General features: G+C 35.3%; 1 protein-coding gene and 1 non-coding gene across 2 annotated transcripts; one reads left to right on the forward strand and one right to left on the reverse strand.

Moving 5' to 3' along the window:
- The first annotated feature begins 1,505 nt into the window (after nt 1-1,505).
- Nucleotides 1,506-17,861, forward strand: Tnfaip6 (TNF alpha induced protein 6). The gene is made up of 6 exons (XM_026389090.2): nt 1,506-1,654; nt 5,775-5,912; nt 8,695-8,856; nt 13,477-13,705; nt 14,844-14,884; nt 17,245-17,861. The coding sequence occupies exons 1-6, from the start codon at nt 1,561-1,563 to the stop codon at nt 17,409-17,411; spliced, it is 831 nt and encodes a 276-aa protein (XP_026244875.1). The 5' UTR covers nt 1,506-1,560; the 3' UTR covers nt 17,412-17,861.
- Nucleotides 8,164-8,353, reverse strand: LOC113183410 (U2 spliceosomal RNA). Its single transcript, XR_003300875.1, has one exon. It is a non-coding gene; the product is annotated as a U2 spliceosomal RNA (small nuclear RNA).
- Nucleotides 17,862-18,319: the final 458 nt, after the last annotated feature.

The following is an 18,319-nucleotide window of genomic DNA, read 5'->3' on the forward strand; positions in this document are numbered from 1 at the left end:
TGACGATTTTGCTATAACAGTGCACGAATAGTTATATTTACATCCTAAACCACAAATTTAAAACACTCATCTAATTGCACTTTGCGGGGGAGGAGTGTCAAGGTTCACTCCTTCTTTCCTTCCAACTCTCTATTTATCCGGTTTTCAATGACATTGCCATGTACTTCATGGTCATACCCACATAGTCTAGACAGTGTCCTTTTGCACCAAATTTAAACTCACTAATGCAGTCAAGGGACCTTTTCTTCATCTTTCACTTGCCAGGGGCCCAAAATATAAATTTTGAACCCCAGGAACTGAATACATATCTCAGTGAATGTTCAGTAAATTCTGTACCCTCAACTACATCCCCATTACTGCTCTTTTTAGAAGGAATGAGACCAGAATAAGCCTGTGATGTTGAATGCAAAGATATCTAAAGGGTTTAAAGCTAACGTCGGATCAGAGCATGTATAGGAAGTCGGCTTATTGAAAGGATGTCACCATCATTGAAGGGACTAAGAAAGTAGGAGAAAACTGAGTACTATGATACAAGCAAATGGGAAGCAGTTTGGGACCAAGAGTGGAGAAGCTAAGTAACCATGAATGGCTAGTAAGAAAGAGAAACAAAGGCGGCCAATAAATGACTATCAATCAACAACAGGGAATGCCATTAGCATCAGCAGCGGTGGAAATATTACCAGACAAGGTGCCCAAACAACATGCTTTTGTTTAGGGAAATAAAATGGAAATTTGGGGGTTCTTGAAGGCATGGTAACTTTATTGTGGTAATTATTACCTATTATTTTTATCTTAGATTTATCTAGAAAAAGTTGAGTGATATACAGAAGCTTTATTACTGACTACCCACCTTTCCCCCAACACTTCAAGGATGTGTGACCCAGGGAAATTTATGTTATAGTAGAACACTCCAAAGCTACTTGAATGTACCAAAGCTCTGAAATTGAACTACTTTTCTGGGAGCTCATGTATTTATTTAGCTGCTGAACACAACAAACCAAAGATTGCAATAGACTTTACCCAGAACACAGGCAAGAAATCCTACATCACTGAAGAAGGCTCAGGATTTGCCTATGCACAACGTTTTAAATTTGGCAGTGTTTAGGAAAACCAATGTAACATTACCAGGGTCAAGATCAGTGCTGAGCCCCTCATAAGACATTCAAGATTTGTCTTAAAATTCCTACTGAAATTTGGCTTTCTTTTAATCATGTTTGAATCTGCACCAAATGACACACACTTCCTATTAGAAAAGTGTTTGTGACTGACAGAATAAATGAACTCCTTTCTGAGTAAGTGACTTTTAAAAAGATGATCATCCTATAGCCTTAGTTTTGGTTGCCAATGCAAATGAGTCAGAGGACTTGGCTTTAGACACTGAGTTAATTGTGTAACTCTACAACGGAAAATGCCATTGGAGAGCACTTGCTGACCTCACAGTTGAAAAAAACTATTTAAAAGATGTGCAAACCAGATGTTTCAGTCACATTTCAGCCGCTGTTCTGAGAATTTATCGTGAGCAGCCTCTGCTGGGCTGTTAACTTCACTATAACTGAAGATATGATCATCTTAATTTACTTATTCGTCTTGCTGTGGGAAGAGGCTCAAGGATGGGGATTCAAGAATGGAATTTTTCATAACTCCATATGGCTTGGTAAGAAACTTCACTCATAAGCTTCTTGCTGGGAATGTCAACTCTTTGAAACCATGAAGGAGTGAATCAAAGAAAAATTTTAATCTGATTCAGGCTGTTTTCAAAGAAAATGCTTAGGAAAGAGAGCCATTGAAATACCATTTGAAAATAAAAGTGTGCTTGCCTTCTAAAATTTAAAAATAGCTCTGTATAAAATGAATTGTTTGATAGAAAATAGGTTAAGATTCATATTTCTTATGAAAGTGTATTTTAAAATTCTTCAAAGCAGATGTGATAGCATAGTGAGAAGTTTTCTTTAGCAAACTAAAATCACTAATATATTAGTTTGTTTTTATTTCAATTGCATTTGCAGTCAGATTTCAAATAAAGTAGAATATGCAAAAATTTTGTAGTCATTGTTTTATGTACTCTGTGCTGTAGGGTATGTCTTAATTTTTCCAAATTCCTTTCAACTATTTTAAGAAAGCCAACTTGCAATATAGGGAAAAAAAATGAAAAAGTTTTCTACTTCTGAATGCATTCTTACCATTTGCTTCTTTTTGTTACTGTTCTGCTATTCATATAAATACTTTTCTAACCCTTTTGTTAAACAAGGAGTTTCTTTTGTTGTTCTGTTTTGCTAAATGTAAGTAATGACATAGGCCAAACAGCACAGATAAACAAGAGGAAAAAATTTAAAAAGCCAAAATACACAAAATGCTAAACACTTTTTATAGTACTGTAAACAATACTTTAATTCATATCATACAAAAATTGATATTTTTGACATTCATTATTGTGTTTAATATTGAAAAATCTGAATTGCTTGGGGATAAAAATGACAGATTCTTAAACAGAGTAAAGAAAGAAAAAGAAAACAATATTAACCTAGATTTTGGTTTTATGCTTGCTAAGCAGCACATGGTTGTAGATGTAGACTATTTTCCCTTTCAGCTTATTTCCCCCTGGCGATAACTGTAAGCATGCGGATTTCATTAAGAAGCCGATTTGTAATGCACAGCCTTGCCGCCTTTTTTTTTTCCAGCTTGAACCAGTGAACCAGTTTCAGTGTGATCTATTTAGCCAAGATGGGTTCTGGAATCTAGCAGAGAAATGAACAAACCTCTTTGTTTATGTTCATTGCATACAATCAAATTGAGGAAATATACACGTATTTGTCAGAAATGGAAAAAAATCACAAGGCTAGTAGGAAATTAAACCCATACAGATAAACTGAAATGTTATCAAACTCTCTAGTGATCAAGTAATTTGGACTTTTTTAAGCGTTAGTGTATATTACAAAAATATAAACCTACTATAGAAGTTCTGCCCCAGAGAAAGAAGCAAATTCAAATATGTGTTAATAGTATGCTACAAATCTGAGGCTCAGAATAATTGCAAAGTGCTTCAATCTGGGACAAATTATTGACCAGTCAGCCTAGCACAAATCGTTTACACTTGGTTGGGTCCATATAATGTTAGAAACTATTTAGGAAGGAAAGAAAATTGGATTAGAAGGCAGAAATCTGCCAGCAACTATCAAGAACAGGACACTTTTAACTCTGATATCTTCTGCTTCCTTAAATTGTAATTTACAAACAGAACAACAACAACAAAAAAACAAAATCTAAAGCACAAGAGATTTTGATTAGTTTACATGAATCATGAACATTAAAAATATACAAATAGCAATTCTTTTCAGTCTCTGTTCTGAATCTGGAAGACAAGGGAAAGGGATAACAACATACCTGAATTCTTCTTATAGGACAGGAGCTGGTTTTACCTCTGTTTGACAGATGGAGAAATTGAAGCTCAGGAGGTGATTTATACAAGGTCACATAATGCCTCCATGGTAGGACCAGCTGTGGAAACCAGAGTCAACTCACTACTGTTACAACCTACTGGAAAAAAAAAAAATATATATATATATTTGTGTGTGTGTGTGTGTGTGTGTTAAAGAAATTTTCAGCTTTAAAAAGTAATTGACTATTGATTTAAAAATTATTAAGATGTTATTGATTCTGAAAGGCAAAACTTTTAAAATTAGGATTTAATATACAAAGGCCCATCTTAATAGCTTAAAATTCTGAACTGAGGAGTAGTTTAAAATAAAAGCCTTGTTTAAAATTTCCAAGTAGAAACATCAAGAGTTCTCTGTACTTGCTCATCAAGCAAGACACTGAGAACTTTGGTGCTCTTTGAGGGAGGAACAATGTAGAATATTAACATTTGGCAAATTAAATTGAAAATGATAGCGCACACATTTTTTTCTATTTCAGTTACTAGTTTTTACCTAGGGGCACACTACCACTCAGTGATATCACTAGTCCTTTTTATTTTATCTTGAGACAGAATCTTGCTAAATTGCCCAGGCTGGCCTCCAACTTGAGATCCTCCTGCCTCAGCCTCCTGGGAATTACTATCTTATTACGAGAAAAGTATCAGCATGTAACAAATTTTTTTTAAAAAAAATTACTGGGGCAGGGGAGATTTTAAATTATTTTCTTAAAAAATCTCTCTATTAATTTTTTTCCCTACAAACATCATATTTCAATTTTGGAGTAAAATATGGAAGAAATCAGTTTCAGAAAGTTTGTAACACATTAAAATAATTCCTACAATTTTTTTTTCAAATAAGGATTCTTACTCTATATTCTTGGGGAACAGATACAATTTTAACAGCTTTAAAAATTAACAATCTTTATTACAATATGTAAGTAAATTAGGCATGCCTCCTTTTTCTATCAAACGTCTTAGAGTTTTAACTATTTAAAGATAAAGATAACACACATAACCCACTATTGTCCCATTTTCTTGAGGATGGGACTTGATCTACCCTGCTTAGCAAAATAGCTCGTGGTATATGCTCAAAATAATCAAAATGGAAATTAGTGGAAGTTTACTGAGACTTCGCCATAGGAAGGACACTGGGCGGTAGGTGATTTGCAAAAGGGAAGACATCTTGACTGGGTATGATTTGATTTTGCTAGTATTCTTGGATCTATGAGCATCAAACTGACTAAGGTGTTCTGTGTGTGACAGTTAGGCCTTTACCATATAACAAAGAGCAGGGTCCTTTGGAATCTAGAAAAGCAGGGAACATGCCACACACCATCTCCCATTGAATTGTAGCAGTGTCAACTTTAGTTTGGGAAGAACATTGAATTGGACTGAACTGTGTATCTTAATAGCACTGGATTTATGTTTTGCTGCGTGCTAAGGAATATACGTTCTTGTTGGGAATGGTCTTAATGGTGGCTGACTGCACAGGTTAGGGTAGACATACTTAACCATAATCTGGCAGAACCATAATCGGGTAGAACTATTAGGGCTAACTTTATGACTATTGTCTTTGGAATCTCTTCACATGGTTTCTATGGCAGAAGTTACTCCAACTCAAAAACAATCCATTTAAACAATGATCTATTGGAAGACAACTCATGTATGACTTAACACTGCCTAAAATATGTTGGAAACAGCATGTGAACTAGAAAAAAAAAAAAAAAAAAAACCCAAACAAGGAAGTGAGGGACTAACTGGCAGTTAAGTATGCCCAATTTTTCTTTAGTGTGTTCGAATCTATTTTCCTTTTCCTTAACCAAGTATTCATTTGCTTTGGACTCTTGTAGTTTTTAATTTATTTACTAAGCTCTCAATTATATCGCCTTAGTCATTTCCCTCACGTGGACATTTTGGCTTATTTTCTCCATCATTTGTAAGCCTACATAATGGATCCATTTTCATTGGTTTCTTTGGCTTTCACTCCTTTTTTTCTTACCTGTTGCTTACTTTTCCAAGTTTTTAGGGCTTAAAACCAAAAGAAATAGAAACTTTATCACTTAATGATAATGTAGAAATACAATCTTGTTTACAATTAAAAAAGAAAGAAAGAAAGAAACCTTTCTTTCTGGTTATCATGTCAGAAACAATCCAGCCTCATGTTTTTGCTTATGTCCCCAAATTTCCCTTTATTCATATTTTTTCCCAAAGCTTTCTAATAATAAAAACAGCTACCCAAAGCAGCTGACCTAGAATGTTCTTTGGCAGGAACAATAGTTGAAGTAATCTTCCAGCTAAGGCAAATTTCCCTGTTCCACAAGAATGGATAAGAGTGTATTGATGACATTTTGTGATTTCACAGAACAAGCAGCAGGCGTGTACCACAGAGAAGCCCGGTCTGGCAAGTACAAGCTCACCTACGCAGAAGCTAAGGCGGTGTGTGAATTTGAGGGCGGTCGTCTTGCCACCTACAAGCAGCTAGAGGCAGCCAGAAAAATTGGTAACTCATTTAGTATTGGTTTTTCTTCTTTTTCAGTCTTGGGGGAAAACAATTCACCTTTCCTATGATGCTCAGTGAGTCTTCTCTTACAGGTACTTTTGGATAGTTCTCTAGCACCCAGGACATCTTTGCTGTTTGGTTTCTCCTCTTCTCTCCACCTAGAGCCAGAAGGGCTCTAGAACATTAAATGAGAGACTACATTTGTACTGCAGAATTGAAAGCTATGAGGAAAAGATAAGCAAATTGTAAAATGTCAGAAGAAACTTGGAAAAAAAAAAAAAAAAAGAATATCTGGTTAAAAAAAAAAAAAAATGCTGGGCCGAGTGATACAGGCCTATAATCCCAGCTACTCAAAAGGTTGAGGCAGGAGGATCACACGTTGGAGGCCGGCCTGAGCAATTTAGTGAGACCCTGTCTCAAAACAAAAATTTTAAAAGGCTGAAAGTGGTAGAGTGTTTGCCTCCAGTGCATGAGGTCCTAGTTTGATCCCCAGCATTGCAAAAACTAACGAAATAAATAGGGCTGGAAGTGTAGCTCAGTGGTAGTACACACTGAGCATACACTGGTAGTGTACACGGGAAGTGTAGCTAAATAGATAAAAAGGCTGGAAGTGTAGCTCAGGGGTAGAGTACCCCTGGGTTCAATTCCCAGTACCACAAAAGAAAAAGGAAGGAAGGAAGGAAGGAAGGAAGGAAGGAAGGAAGGAAGGAAGGAAGGAAGGAAGGAAGGAAGGAAGGACTCATAATTATAGAGCTACTTTCTTCTTTGAAAAAAGGGTGGGGAGAGGCAGTGCTGCTGTCCTCTCTTGGGCTTGTAGGAGAATGGACCACACCCATCAGAACTCCTTTATTGACAGGAAAATGCCTGTCAAACTTATGCTTTTGTATAATAACAGTGATATACAGTTATCCCACAATATCAGAGAGAAATTGGTTCCAGGATTCCTATGGATTCCAAGGATGCTCAAATCCTTTATATAAAATGGTGAAGTATTTTCACCTAACACATGCATATCCTCCCATCGACTTTATTTACTTACTTATTTATTAGTTTGCTATGCTAGGGATCAAACTCAGATCCTTGTACATGCTGGGCAAGAATTCTACCACTGAGCTACATCCCCTTCCCTCACATATTTTAAATCATCCTAGATTACTCATCTAATACCATTTAAATGCTTTGTAAATAGTTACAAAATATTGTTTAGGAAATAATGACAAGAAATAAGTCTGTACGTGTTCAACAGAGACACAATTTTTAAAAAATTTTTTTTGGTGGACACAATATCTTTATTTTGTTTATTTATTTTTATGTGGTGCTGAGGATGGAACCCAGTGCCTCACATATGCAAGGCAAGCCCTCTGCTACTGAGCCACAACCCCAGCCCCTGAGATACAATTTTTTAAAAAAGAGATTTTTGCCATTAGGGTGGTGCACACCTGTAATCCCAGCCACTCAGGAGGCTGAGGCAGGAGGATCATGAGTTCAAAGACAGCCTCACTAATTTAGTAAGGTCCTAAGCAACTCAGTAAGACACTGTCTCTAAATAAAATAAGTTTTTTAAAAAAGGGCTGGGGATGTGGCTCAGTGCTCTTGAGCTCCTGAGTTCAATCCCTGTTACCAAAAAAAAAAAAAAAAAAAGAAAAGAGAGAGAGAGAGAGAGAGAGAGAGAGAGATTTTGATTGCCCAGTTGGTTGAGTGCACAGATGCAGAATCTATGTACATGAAAGGTCATCAGTAAAAGTATTCTCTCAGATACCCCCAAAGCCTTCCCAGGTAACAGCTCAAGGCTATGGGGGGCAAAGGAACTGTCATGGTGGACACCAAGGCCATAGTCTTTATGATCCTTCCTGGACCTCTAGTAACATCCTTGTTCGATGGCAGTGACAGATATTAAAACACCTCCAAACCTGAGCCAGGGAAACAAGGCCAAGTCTTCATTTGAAATTTGTAATAGTATTTATCATTATTCAAATTCTTTCAAATAGTACTAATATCTTAATTGATCCTGAAATAGAAAGTCATTAAATTGTCACTTGAAATTTTTTAATATGTTTTTGAATTTACAGTAATTACAGAAATTATTTAATGGTAATGGGAAAACCAGCTCTGAACCTGGAATATTTTTATGCCCATTGTATGATTTGTGGTCCATCTTATTTGTTTTTTCCTAGTAAGATCATTTTTTTGTAAAAGTAACAAGTTATATTTTATTTCTGTTCAAACTTTTTTTTTTTCTTATTGCCATCCAAGGGGGTATACCATTTCTGTAGGTAGTACAATACTAGGTGGCTTCTTAGAGTGGTCAAAACAAGTTCCTATTCCATTTCCTTGCTTCAAAAATCCATTCAGTATATTGTCCAAGGATAGGGGATGTATTAAATATTAAATGAATAAAAATAGATACCGCACTTGACCTTAGCCAAGAGACATCAAGCTTTTCTTTTTTGGTGGTGGGAGGATTGAAACCACTTTACCACGGAGCCACATTCCCAGCCCTTTTTACTTTTTACTTTGAGACAGGATCTTACTCAGTTGCCCAGGGCCTTGCTAAATTGCTGAGGCTGGCCTTGAACTTGCAATCTACCTGCCTCAGCTTCCCAAGTCTCAGGGACTACAGGTATACACCTGTAGTATATACCTGTAGTTTTTTCCCATTTTACATGAACTGGACTTGGGCAGTTGGAAACTTATTGTTGGAAGTGACCCTCTTTGTTAAGGTGACTTCAGCTCAGCTGAGGAATTTATCTATTAAGCCCATAACCCTTTCTTCTGCTTGCAGGATTTCATGTCTGTGCTGCTGGATGGATGGCCAAGGGCAGGGTTGGCTACCCCATTGTGAAGCCAGGGCCCAACTGTGGATTTGGAAAAACTGGAATTATTGATTACGGAGTCCGTCTCAATAGGAGTGAAAGATGGGATGCCTATTGCTTCAACCCACATGGTTTGTTAAAAATGAGCATTTGATGTTTTACAAACAAAATTACACAATAAGCAACAACAAAATAGTTATAGACTTCTCAGAGATGGCTTTAAAAAAATGGCTTTTTCTTCCAGAAAAACATTAAATTTGGTAATGGTAAATATTAACAATAACTCTTAGAGTGCTTTTACTATGCCAGTCACTGAAGTAGCCTCCTCCATCAACATGATATTCACAACTTCACTTGATATTCACAACTCTATAAGGAGTTATTGTTATTGCTGTTTTAGGAATCAAGAAATTAAAACTTTTATAGAAGTTAAGTAACTTATCCAAAATCATATAACCAATAATTAATAGGCAGGTAGGGTGAGAATTTGGGTCTTCTCTGTGCCAAGGAACTTCCTGGTTACAAGGAAGAGAAAAAAGAGAGGGGTGGAGGACCAGATTATAAATTTGTCATAATTACTTACCTACAGCAATAAAGTGAAGTGACCAAATGTTAACTGTTCAAAATTATCCCTTGGATAATGGGGAAAAGAAGACAAAATAAATAAATATTTTCTGTAATTTTCTTTGGGGGAGGAAGATTTAAATGTTTAGATTTCCAACCAAAACAACTCTCACTCTGTGATTTGGCTTAACAACTATATTCTGTAGATACTGGTTATGATTATTTATTATTATTTTTATTCATATTTTTCTTGATTGCTCAAAATATTTAATTGGAAAATTAATTCATTATAATTTCTATAGTTATTTTTGTTTATGTTATTGGAAGAAAAAAATAGACTCTTCTTCTGGGATATTTCCCCCCCAGGACAATATTTCAAGTGTTATATAATGTGTTACAAAGTCCTTCTGGCATAGGTCATAAATATACTTAAGTAGTGTTCCACTCGGATCCACCTTGTAAGAAATTCCATAGCACAATGGGAGAGTTACAGTGAAGTTCTAGCATATGGTTATAGAATTTATTATTTAATGACACTAATCACAAAAGAACAGTCTTTTATGTCTGTAACTAACCTATATCTCAAAAGTATGTGTATTCCCAATAGAAAGAATTTTGCTTCGCGCTATGTCCTCATCTTATTTGAAACAAGATATATGTTGTTGTTTTTTTCAGTACTGAGGATTGAACCCATAGCCTCACACAGGTAGGGCCAGTGCTCTGCCACTAAGCTATCCCAGTCCTTTTATTTTTTTTTTAATTTTTAGATAGCATCTTGCTAAATTATCCAGGCTGGCCTCCAACTCACAATTCTCCTGCTTCAGTCTTCTAGAGTATCTGGGATTGCAGGCATACACAACCACTCTGGGTTTACAATGCGTTTATAATAGGACTGTAACTTCCAAGTCACTTTTGGCATGTTTTAACATGATTTAGTCCTAGATAGTACTTTATTACTGTATATTTAGTCCTCATGGTTAACAGTATCTTAATCTTCCTTTCCTCCTTCCCTTTCCCCCCTTTTCTTCCATATATTTAGTTTACTTTTAGATTTCGTAGAATGCTGATTATTTAGGACATGGCTTCTTGAAGGACAGTGCAAACTGCCTAAATTAGAACTAGAACAGCTCATTAAAACATAATTGGAGTGAAAAAAATTATTATAGTATCAAGAAATAAATCATTATTACTTATCAAATTATCAAGTTAGAGTTGATTAAAATAAGTAATAATAAGATTGTTAAATATTCAGAAGAAGTAGCTCATTTCAAGTTTGGAATGCATGACATGATGTTGATTGATGTATTTATTTATTTATTTTTTGAGCTGGGAGTTGAACCCAGGAGTTCTTAACCACTGAGCTAAACCCACCCCCCCAGCCCCTTTTTATTTTGAGACAGGATCTTGCTAAGTTGCTTAGGGCCTCACTAAATTGCCAAGGCTGGTCTCAAACTTGTGATCCTTCTGTCTCAGCCTCCCAAGTCATTGAGATTACAGGCATGCAACACCATTGCCCATGTACATTTTTTAACCAATTAATAGTCGTTAGATATTCAGTTTTGCGAATCTGTCATTTTCTAAATAAGCAATGAATTAAGCAATAACCACAAAGCTAAATAGGTTTATCTAAATAAGCAACCAAATTAGTTCAGTATTTGAAATATTTTCCTAACGGACATACAACAAAAATAGGATGCTACGAATAGAACAAGTAATTCCCAAAGCTGGTAATGTCATGTTTATGAACACAGACAAACCACGTATCACATGATATTTCATGATACAGTAACATTAGCTTACATTTGCATAACACTCATAAATTATCTTCCATATTTTATTCTCAGAATAACTCTGTGAGGTAGGCATAGTTACATTTTACTGAGGAAGAAAATGAAATATAGAATAGTCATGGAGCTTCAACTAGGTCCTTGGCCATTCCATTTCTTCCCAGCCTTCTAGGATCCTGTTCAGATTAAGCCTTAGGAAGATAAATTCCCTTAACTGTTATAGTATTAAGTATTTTTAAATAATTTTTAAATTATTTATTTATGTATTTATTTGGTACTGAGGATTGAACATAAAGACACTTTACCACCAACCTATATCCCCAGACCTTGTTAAATATTTTATGTTGAAACAGGATCTTGTTAAAGTAGCAAGGCTTGTAACCTTCCTTCCTCAGCCTCCAGAGTCACTGGGATTACAGGCCTGTGCTACCAGGCTGGGCTCTAACACAATGTTTTTAAAATTGCTATTTTATGGGGCTGGGGATGTGGCTCAAGCCGTAACGCGCTTTCCTGGCATGCGTGCGGCCCGGGTTCGATCCTCAGCACCACATACCAACAAAGATGTTGTGTCCGCTGAGAACTAAAAAATAAATATTAAAAATTCTCTCTCTCTCTTCTCTCCTCTCTCACTCTCTCTTTAAAAAAAATTGCTATTTTAAAGGAGAATATTCTTGGAGAAAACTTTTAATTCATATATTAAAAATAAATATATCTTCAAATGCTACCCACACAGGTTATTTTTTGAGTTTCCAGCTTCTACTTTTTTTTTTTTTTTATCCTGGACACTAAAAACTTAACTGATAGGGCATTAAAATTAAGTTCCACCATAGTCTTCTCTCTGGGTCATATTGCAAACCCACTAGTTCTGAGAGAGATTTTTATTTGTTCTTTTTCTTTCTATTTTGGTTTGCTTGTTTTTCTTATGACAGGTTATATAACATACTGAAATCTGTAAGATGAATGACTTGGAAAAAACAAACATGAATATCTCCACCAAATTCTCAAGTATTAGGATTTCAATGTTGGTTTAAAACCAGTATAGAGCCTGGCACAGTGGTGCATGCCTATAATTCCAGCAAATTGGGAGGCTGAGGCAGGAGGATATCAAGTTTGAGATCAGTCTGGACAACTTATTGAGACCCTGTCTCAAAATAAAACATAAGAGGGACAGGGTAGGTATAGCTCAGTGGTAAAGTATCCTTGGGTTCAGTCCCCAGTAACAAAATAAAAACAAATCCCCTAACTATAGACTGTACAGAATGAAGGCTATGGATGTAGCTCAGTGGAATAGTGTGAACTTAGCATGCACAAGAACTTGGGTTCAATACCCAGCACCAAAAAATAAATAAATGAAAAGTTTCAGAATGATTATAAGACCCGCAATCTGGCTACTCTGGAGGCTGAGGATGGAGGATTGCAACTTCAAGGCCAGCCTAGGCAATTTGGCAAGACCCTGTCCCAAAGTAAAATGTTAGAAAAGGACCAGGAAAGAGGAGGTACTGGGGAATTAAATTGACCAAATTCTATTGTTCTATTGTGTGCATTGTAGGAATATATAACAATAAATCTCAGTATTATATATAGTAATGATGCACCAATAAATCTTTTTAGAAAATAAAGTAGAAAAAGGGCTGAGCATGTAGTTTAGGGGCACAGCACTTGCTGAAGGTCCTGCATCCAATGCCCAGTAATAGAAAATAAATAAATCACTACCATCTTGATTAGGCTGCTGATAAGATGGGTGCATACATATATTTGGCAAAATGCATAAAAGTGAGCTGGATGTGGTGGTGAACCCCTGTAATCCTAGCAACTTGGGAGGTCAAGGCAGGAGAATTGTGAGTACAAAGCCAGCTTCAGCAACTTTGCAAGACCCTAAGCAACTCAATGAGACTTTGTCTCTAAATAAAATATTAAAAAGGGCTGGGGATGTGTCTCAGTGGTTAAGCAATCCATAGTACCAAAATAAATAAATAAACAAACGATGTGCACTTTAGGGCTGGGTTTGTAGCTCAGTGGTAGTGTGCTTGCCTAGCACATGTGAGGCACTGGGTTCGATCCTCAGCACCACATTAAAAAAAAAAAAAAGAATAAAATAAAGACATTGTGTCTAAAAATGAAAACAGAAACACAATTAAATTACCATTTTTCCTGCTATTTTTACTTTTTAAATAATCACAAATACTTCATGTTCATTTTAGGTAACTGAGAAACTTTTAATGAAAAAATATATTTATTCTTTAGCTATATGCATACATAATATGCTATAGGTACTATATATTAAGCAATTTCTTTAGTATTTCATAAAGAGTAATAAATAATGTCTAAGAAGGAAGTATTATTTTTAAATAAGGATAATTACTTTCTTAAGGCTTTCTTTTCTTTTCTTTTCAATTTCAGCAAAGGAATGTGGTGGTATCTTTACAGATCCAAAGCGAATTTTTAAATCTCCAGGTTTTCCAAATGAGTATGAAGATAACCAGGTATGCTACTGGCACATTAGACTCAAGTATGGTCAGCGTATTCACCTGAGTTTTTTGGACTTTGACATTGAAGATGACCCAGGTTGCTTGGCTGACTATGTTGAAATATATGACAGTTACGATGACATCCATGGCTTTGTGGGAAGGTACGTGTGTTTCTACATACAGGAAGTTCAGTGAATGCTCAGTATTACTTGTTGCTTCTTTTTTTTTTTTTTCTTAGCATATAATATTGATTTTCCTATATTTCTACCCTTTGATAACATCACATTCTTTTTCAACTAAGATTTTTCTTAGTTGACTGCTACAGGTACTTATTATTAAAATATGATAATAGCATTTTGATTAATTTATTAATGTATTTTAAAACTCATGATTTGACTAACAATAGGAAAAGAGAGATGTTAGTTGAAGAATTTGTTGGAGTTATTAAGTGTTCTAATTCCTGTCAACCTCCTAAAAATGATTATAAATTCAGCAATTGTTGCCTTTCTCCTTGTAAAAGGCCTTGTGATAAGTAATATGAATGCAAAGTAAATTAGCAAAGAATAGCCCCTTCCCTTTTACAATTTAGCTAAATGTACAATGTATGTCTTATTTAAAATAGATTTCTTTGCCATAAAAAAAAAAAACAAGTGCTCCCTTCCGCAATATTTTTTTCGTGTTTTTCTAATAAAGGGAACAAAATATCATGAGACATAAATATACAATTAAGTGTTGTATATATGTATGTCCCCACTTAATAACTCATTTTTTATTCTTTCTTTGTATTGTTTGTTTGTTTTATCAGTGCTGGGGATCAAATACAGGGCCTCATACATATTAGGCAAGCACTTTATTACTGAGCAACATCCCTAACCACAGTAACCATTATTTTAGACTCTCCAGCCTGGTGTGGTAGCCCAGTGGCTCAGAAAGCTGGGGCAGGAGAATTGGCAAGTTTGAGACAGCTTTAGCAATTTAGCGAGTCCCTAAGCAACTTAGCAAGACCTGTCTCAAAATAAAAAAGGCTGAGAATGTGGCTCAGTTGTTAAGTACCTTGGATTCAATCCCCAGTACCAAAAAAAAAAAAATAATAATAATAATAGTTAATTAATATTGTGAGATTGATTCAAACAACAAACTTTCAACCCTTTTTCTCCTTTACAAATCCAAGTTAAAAAACAAGAAATATTTTTAAAATTATAGAAAAATGAGCCACTGCTTAAAGGAATCAAAGAGCCACTTCAATAACTATAAAAGATCCTTTTATGTGACCTCTTTTTTCTAAAAATTCCCTTTCAGGTACTGTGGTGATGAGCTTCCAGAAGACATCATTAGCACAGGTAATGTTTCAAGTCTAGGAGCAAGACTTTGATTTGTTTTACTACTGTATCCCTGATAGTAAAGGATACTAGTTATTCTCATTCACTTTTTAACTTTGTATGTTGTGTGTGTATGTGTAAATGAGTGTGTGTGTGTGTGTGTGTGTGTGTGTGTGTGTGATACTAGGGATTAAGCCCAGGACTTAGCACATCCTAGATAGTGCTCTACCACTAAGCAACATCCCCAATCATTTCTTTCTTTCTTTTTTTTTCTCTTTTTGGTAGTGGGGATTGAATTCATGAGCACTTAACCACTGAACCACATCCTCAGTCCTATTTTGTATTTTATTTAGAGACAGGGTTTCACTGAGTTGCTTAGTGTCTCACTGTTGCTGCCAAGTCCTTTCTTAATTTTTTAATTTTGACACAGGGTCTCACCAGACTGCCCAGGCTGGCCTCAATTTGCCATCCTCCTACCTCAGCCTCAGCCTCCAAGAGTAGCTGGAATTGCAAATGTGACCACCACACCTGAATTTTTAATGTTGAGAGAGCTAGGAACTGGGGACATAACTCAATGGTAGAACACTTGACTAACATGCCTAGCATGTGTGACACCCTGGGTTCAATCCCCAGCAACAAAAAGTAAAAATAAAAAAATAAGTAAAGTTGTGATAACTAAGACTAGATATAGCTTGTTAGCTTGGAAACAATAAGAATTTTTTTTATTTATACTTAAAGATTTATACCAACTCCTTGCACTAAAAATATTTAGGCCCTCTTTATCTGTAGGAAATTCAGTGAGAATATTGAATCTGTAAATCCTCGAACACTACTGTAGCCTGTAGCTTATGATTGATTTCCAGGGTTCATTTCCCAGCAACACACACACATACACACACACACACACACACACACACACACAGAGAGAGAAAACAAAAAACAAACCAAAAACCTGTAGCTAAAAATAATTGTACATTACTTTTTTTTTACATTTTTATCTTAGAACAGCATTCTCCAGAGAGTATTCTGAAGAAAAGGCTTCTGTAAAATATTTTAAATAGCAAAGGGCTTTGGGGTCAAGTTAATTTGGGAAATTTTGGGTTAAACACTGTCAAACACATTTATTTTTTTTTTTTATTGGAAGACCACAGGGAACTTTTAATGTGCTGATTTGTATAGTAAATCTCAAATGGTTGAATATAATAGGCTGTTTTCCAAAATCTACTCCTCCCAAAATTATTTTGTCTTTTTCTAAGAAATATGCCTCCAGAAATGTCCTTGTAGAGGTATACATTTTTCACAATAAGCATTATTACTCTTTAATATTATCCCAAATTGCTGTTTTCTAGTGAAGAATCTTAACTTTCTTAGAAGTCTTCATTTTTTTTTTCCGTTTCTTTTTTCCATCCCCAGCACCAGTCATTGGCATTCTTATGTACTCTCAGTTTTCCTCCAAGTCATAAAATTATCACAATACTTGTGCAACTAAAAATACCAAAGCTACATTGAGCTGTGATTCTAAGTAGTCTTTAAACAGACACTTCTAGTTCACTTACTCCCACACCCAGCCTTGCAGTGCATTCAATTCTAATTTATTCATCATTATTACAAAATATGGAATGTCCTGTTCTATCCTTGAATGATTAATGCTCAAATCTTATTAATTTATTACTCTGTTGCAACCTTTCTAGAAAAGGTGATCTATTAAAACTTCTATTTAGGGCTGGGGATGTGGCTCAAGCGGTAGCGCGCTTGCCTGGCATGCATGCGGCCCGGGTTTGATCCTCAGCACCACATACCAACAAAGATGTTGTGTCTGCCAAGAACTAAAAAATAAATATTTTTTAAAAAATTCTCTCTCTCTCTCTCTCTCTCTCTCTCTCTCTCTCTCTCTCCTCTCTCACTCTCTCTTTAAAAAAAAAAAACTTCTATTTATATTTCTTTTTCTACTCTTGAAAACATATTTAATGTTAACAGAAAGTTGAAAGGTGTCAGAGCTGCAGGAGATAATAGGTGAGGTGGTTGGGGTTGGGGGATGGGCTGAGAATTCTATTTTTAAAAACAAACAAAGGCAAGAGATGGCACACACCAGTAATCCCAATGATTTGGGAGGCTGAGGCAGGAGGACAGCAAGTTGGAGTCCAGCCTGGGCAATTTAGCAAGACTGTGTCAGAATAAAATAAAAAGGGCTGGGGAGACAGCTCAGAGGTAGAGAGCACTCGCCTTGTATGTGTGAGGCCCTGATATAACTCCCAGTACAAAAGAGGAAAGAAAGGGAAGGAAGGGCCACTTTTATATGAGAAAGGTGAATCTTCAAATTATGAGACACACACACACACACAAAAGTAACTTTGTTCTTTTGTATGCTCCTGTCCCCATAGGAAATGTCATGACCTTGAAGTTTCTGAGTGATGCTTCAGTAACAGCAGGAGGTTTCCAAATCAAATATGTTGCAGTGGATCCTGTATCCAAATCCAGTCAAGGAAAAAATACAAGTACTACTACTGGAAATAAAAACTTTTTAGCTGGAAGATTTAGCCATTTATAAAATAAAACAAAAAGGATACTCAAATTATACAATGTTACATCTTTTGGAAACCTTTTGATCTCACTTTTATATTATTATTGTTGTTATTGTTAATGTTTATTTATTATTTTTCTAAATGTGAAAGCAATACATAATTTTGGAGAAAATTGAAAAATACAGAAAACTTCAAATGAAAATCTCTTATACTCTCACTACATAGAGATAACTAGTGTTAACATTTTTATATATTTTTCTTTCATTTTTTTTTTACTTGTGGTATATGTATATATGTATGTATGTGTGTTTGTATTTGAAGTTTGGAATCCTACTCTATGTACAGTTTTATATGCTGTTTTTCTTTAACCTTAAACTTTATAGCCTAAGCATTGTCCCAAATCATTGTGTATTCTAGAAAATCATTATTTTGAACAGCTGTAAAATTTCCCATGGTATGATTATTTCATACTTTATTTAAACCTCTCTATTGTTGGAATTTTAGATTGTTTTCATAAATATTGCTGAATAAATATTCTTGGATGTACATATTTATGTAGTTGTTTAATTTGGGGGAACAGGAATCTAGAAGTAGAAATATAGAATCAGAGATTATAATTTTTTTTTTATTTTTTCTTTTTTGGTACAGGGAAGGGGTGCTTCACCACTGAGTTACATCCCCATACATCTTCAATAATTTTTATTTTTTGAGACAGGGTCTCATTAAGTTGATGAGTGAGGATCTTGCTAGATTGTTAAGGCCGACCTTGAAGGTGAAGTCCTCCTACACCTTCAAGTAGCTAGGATTTTAGACAAGAGCCATGGAGCCTGGTTTCTGTTCTTTTATTTATGTTAGAATTGTCAAAAGACAAAATAACAAATTTAAACAAAATTAATTTAAAGATCTAACTGGGTGGTAGCACACACCTGTAATC

Source organism: Urocitellus parryii, chromosome 1 (assembly GCF_045843805.1).
Source record: "Urocitellus parryii isolate mUroPar1 chromosome 1, mUroPar1.hap1, whole genome shotgun sequence".
NCBI lineage: Eukaryota > Metazoa > Chordata > Mammalia > Rodentia > Sciuridae > Urocitellus > Urocitellus parryii.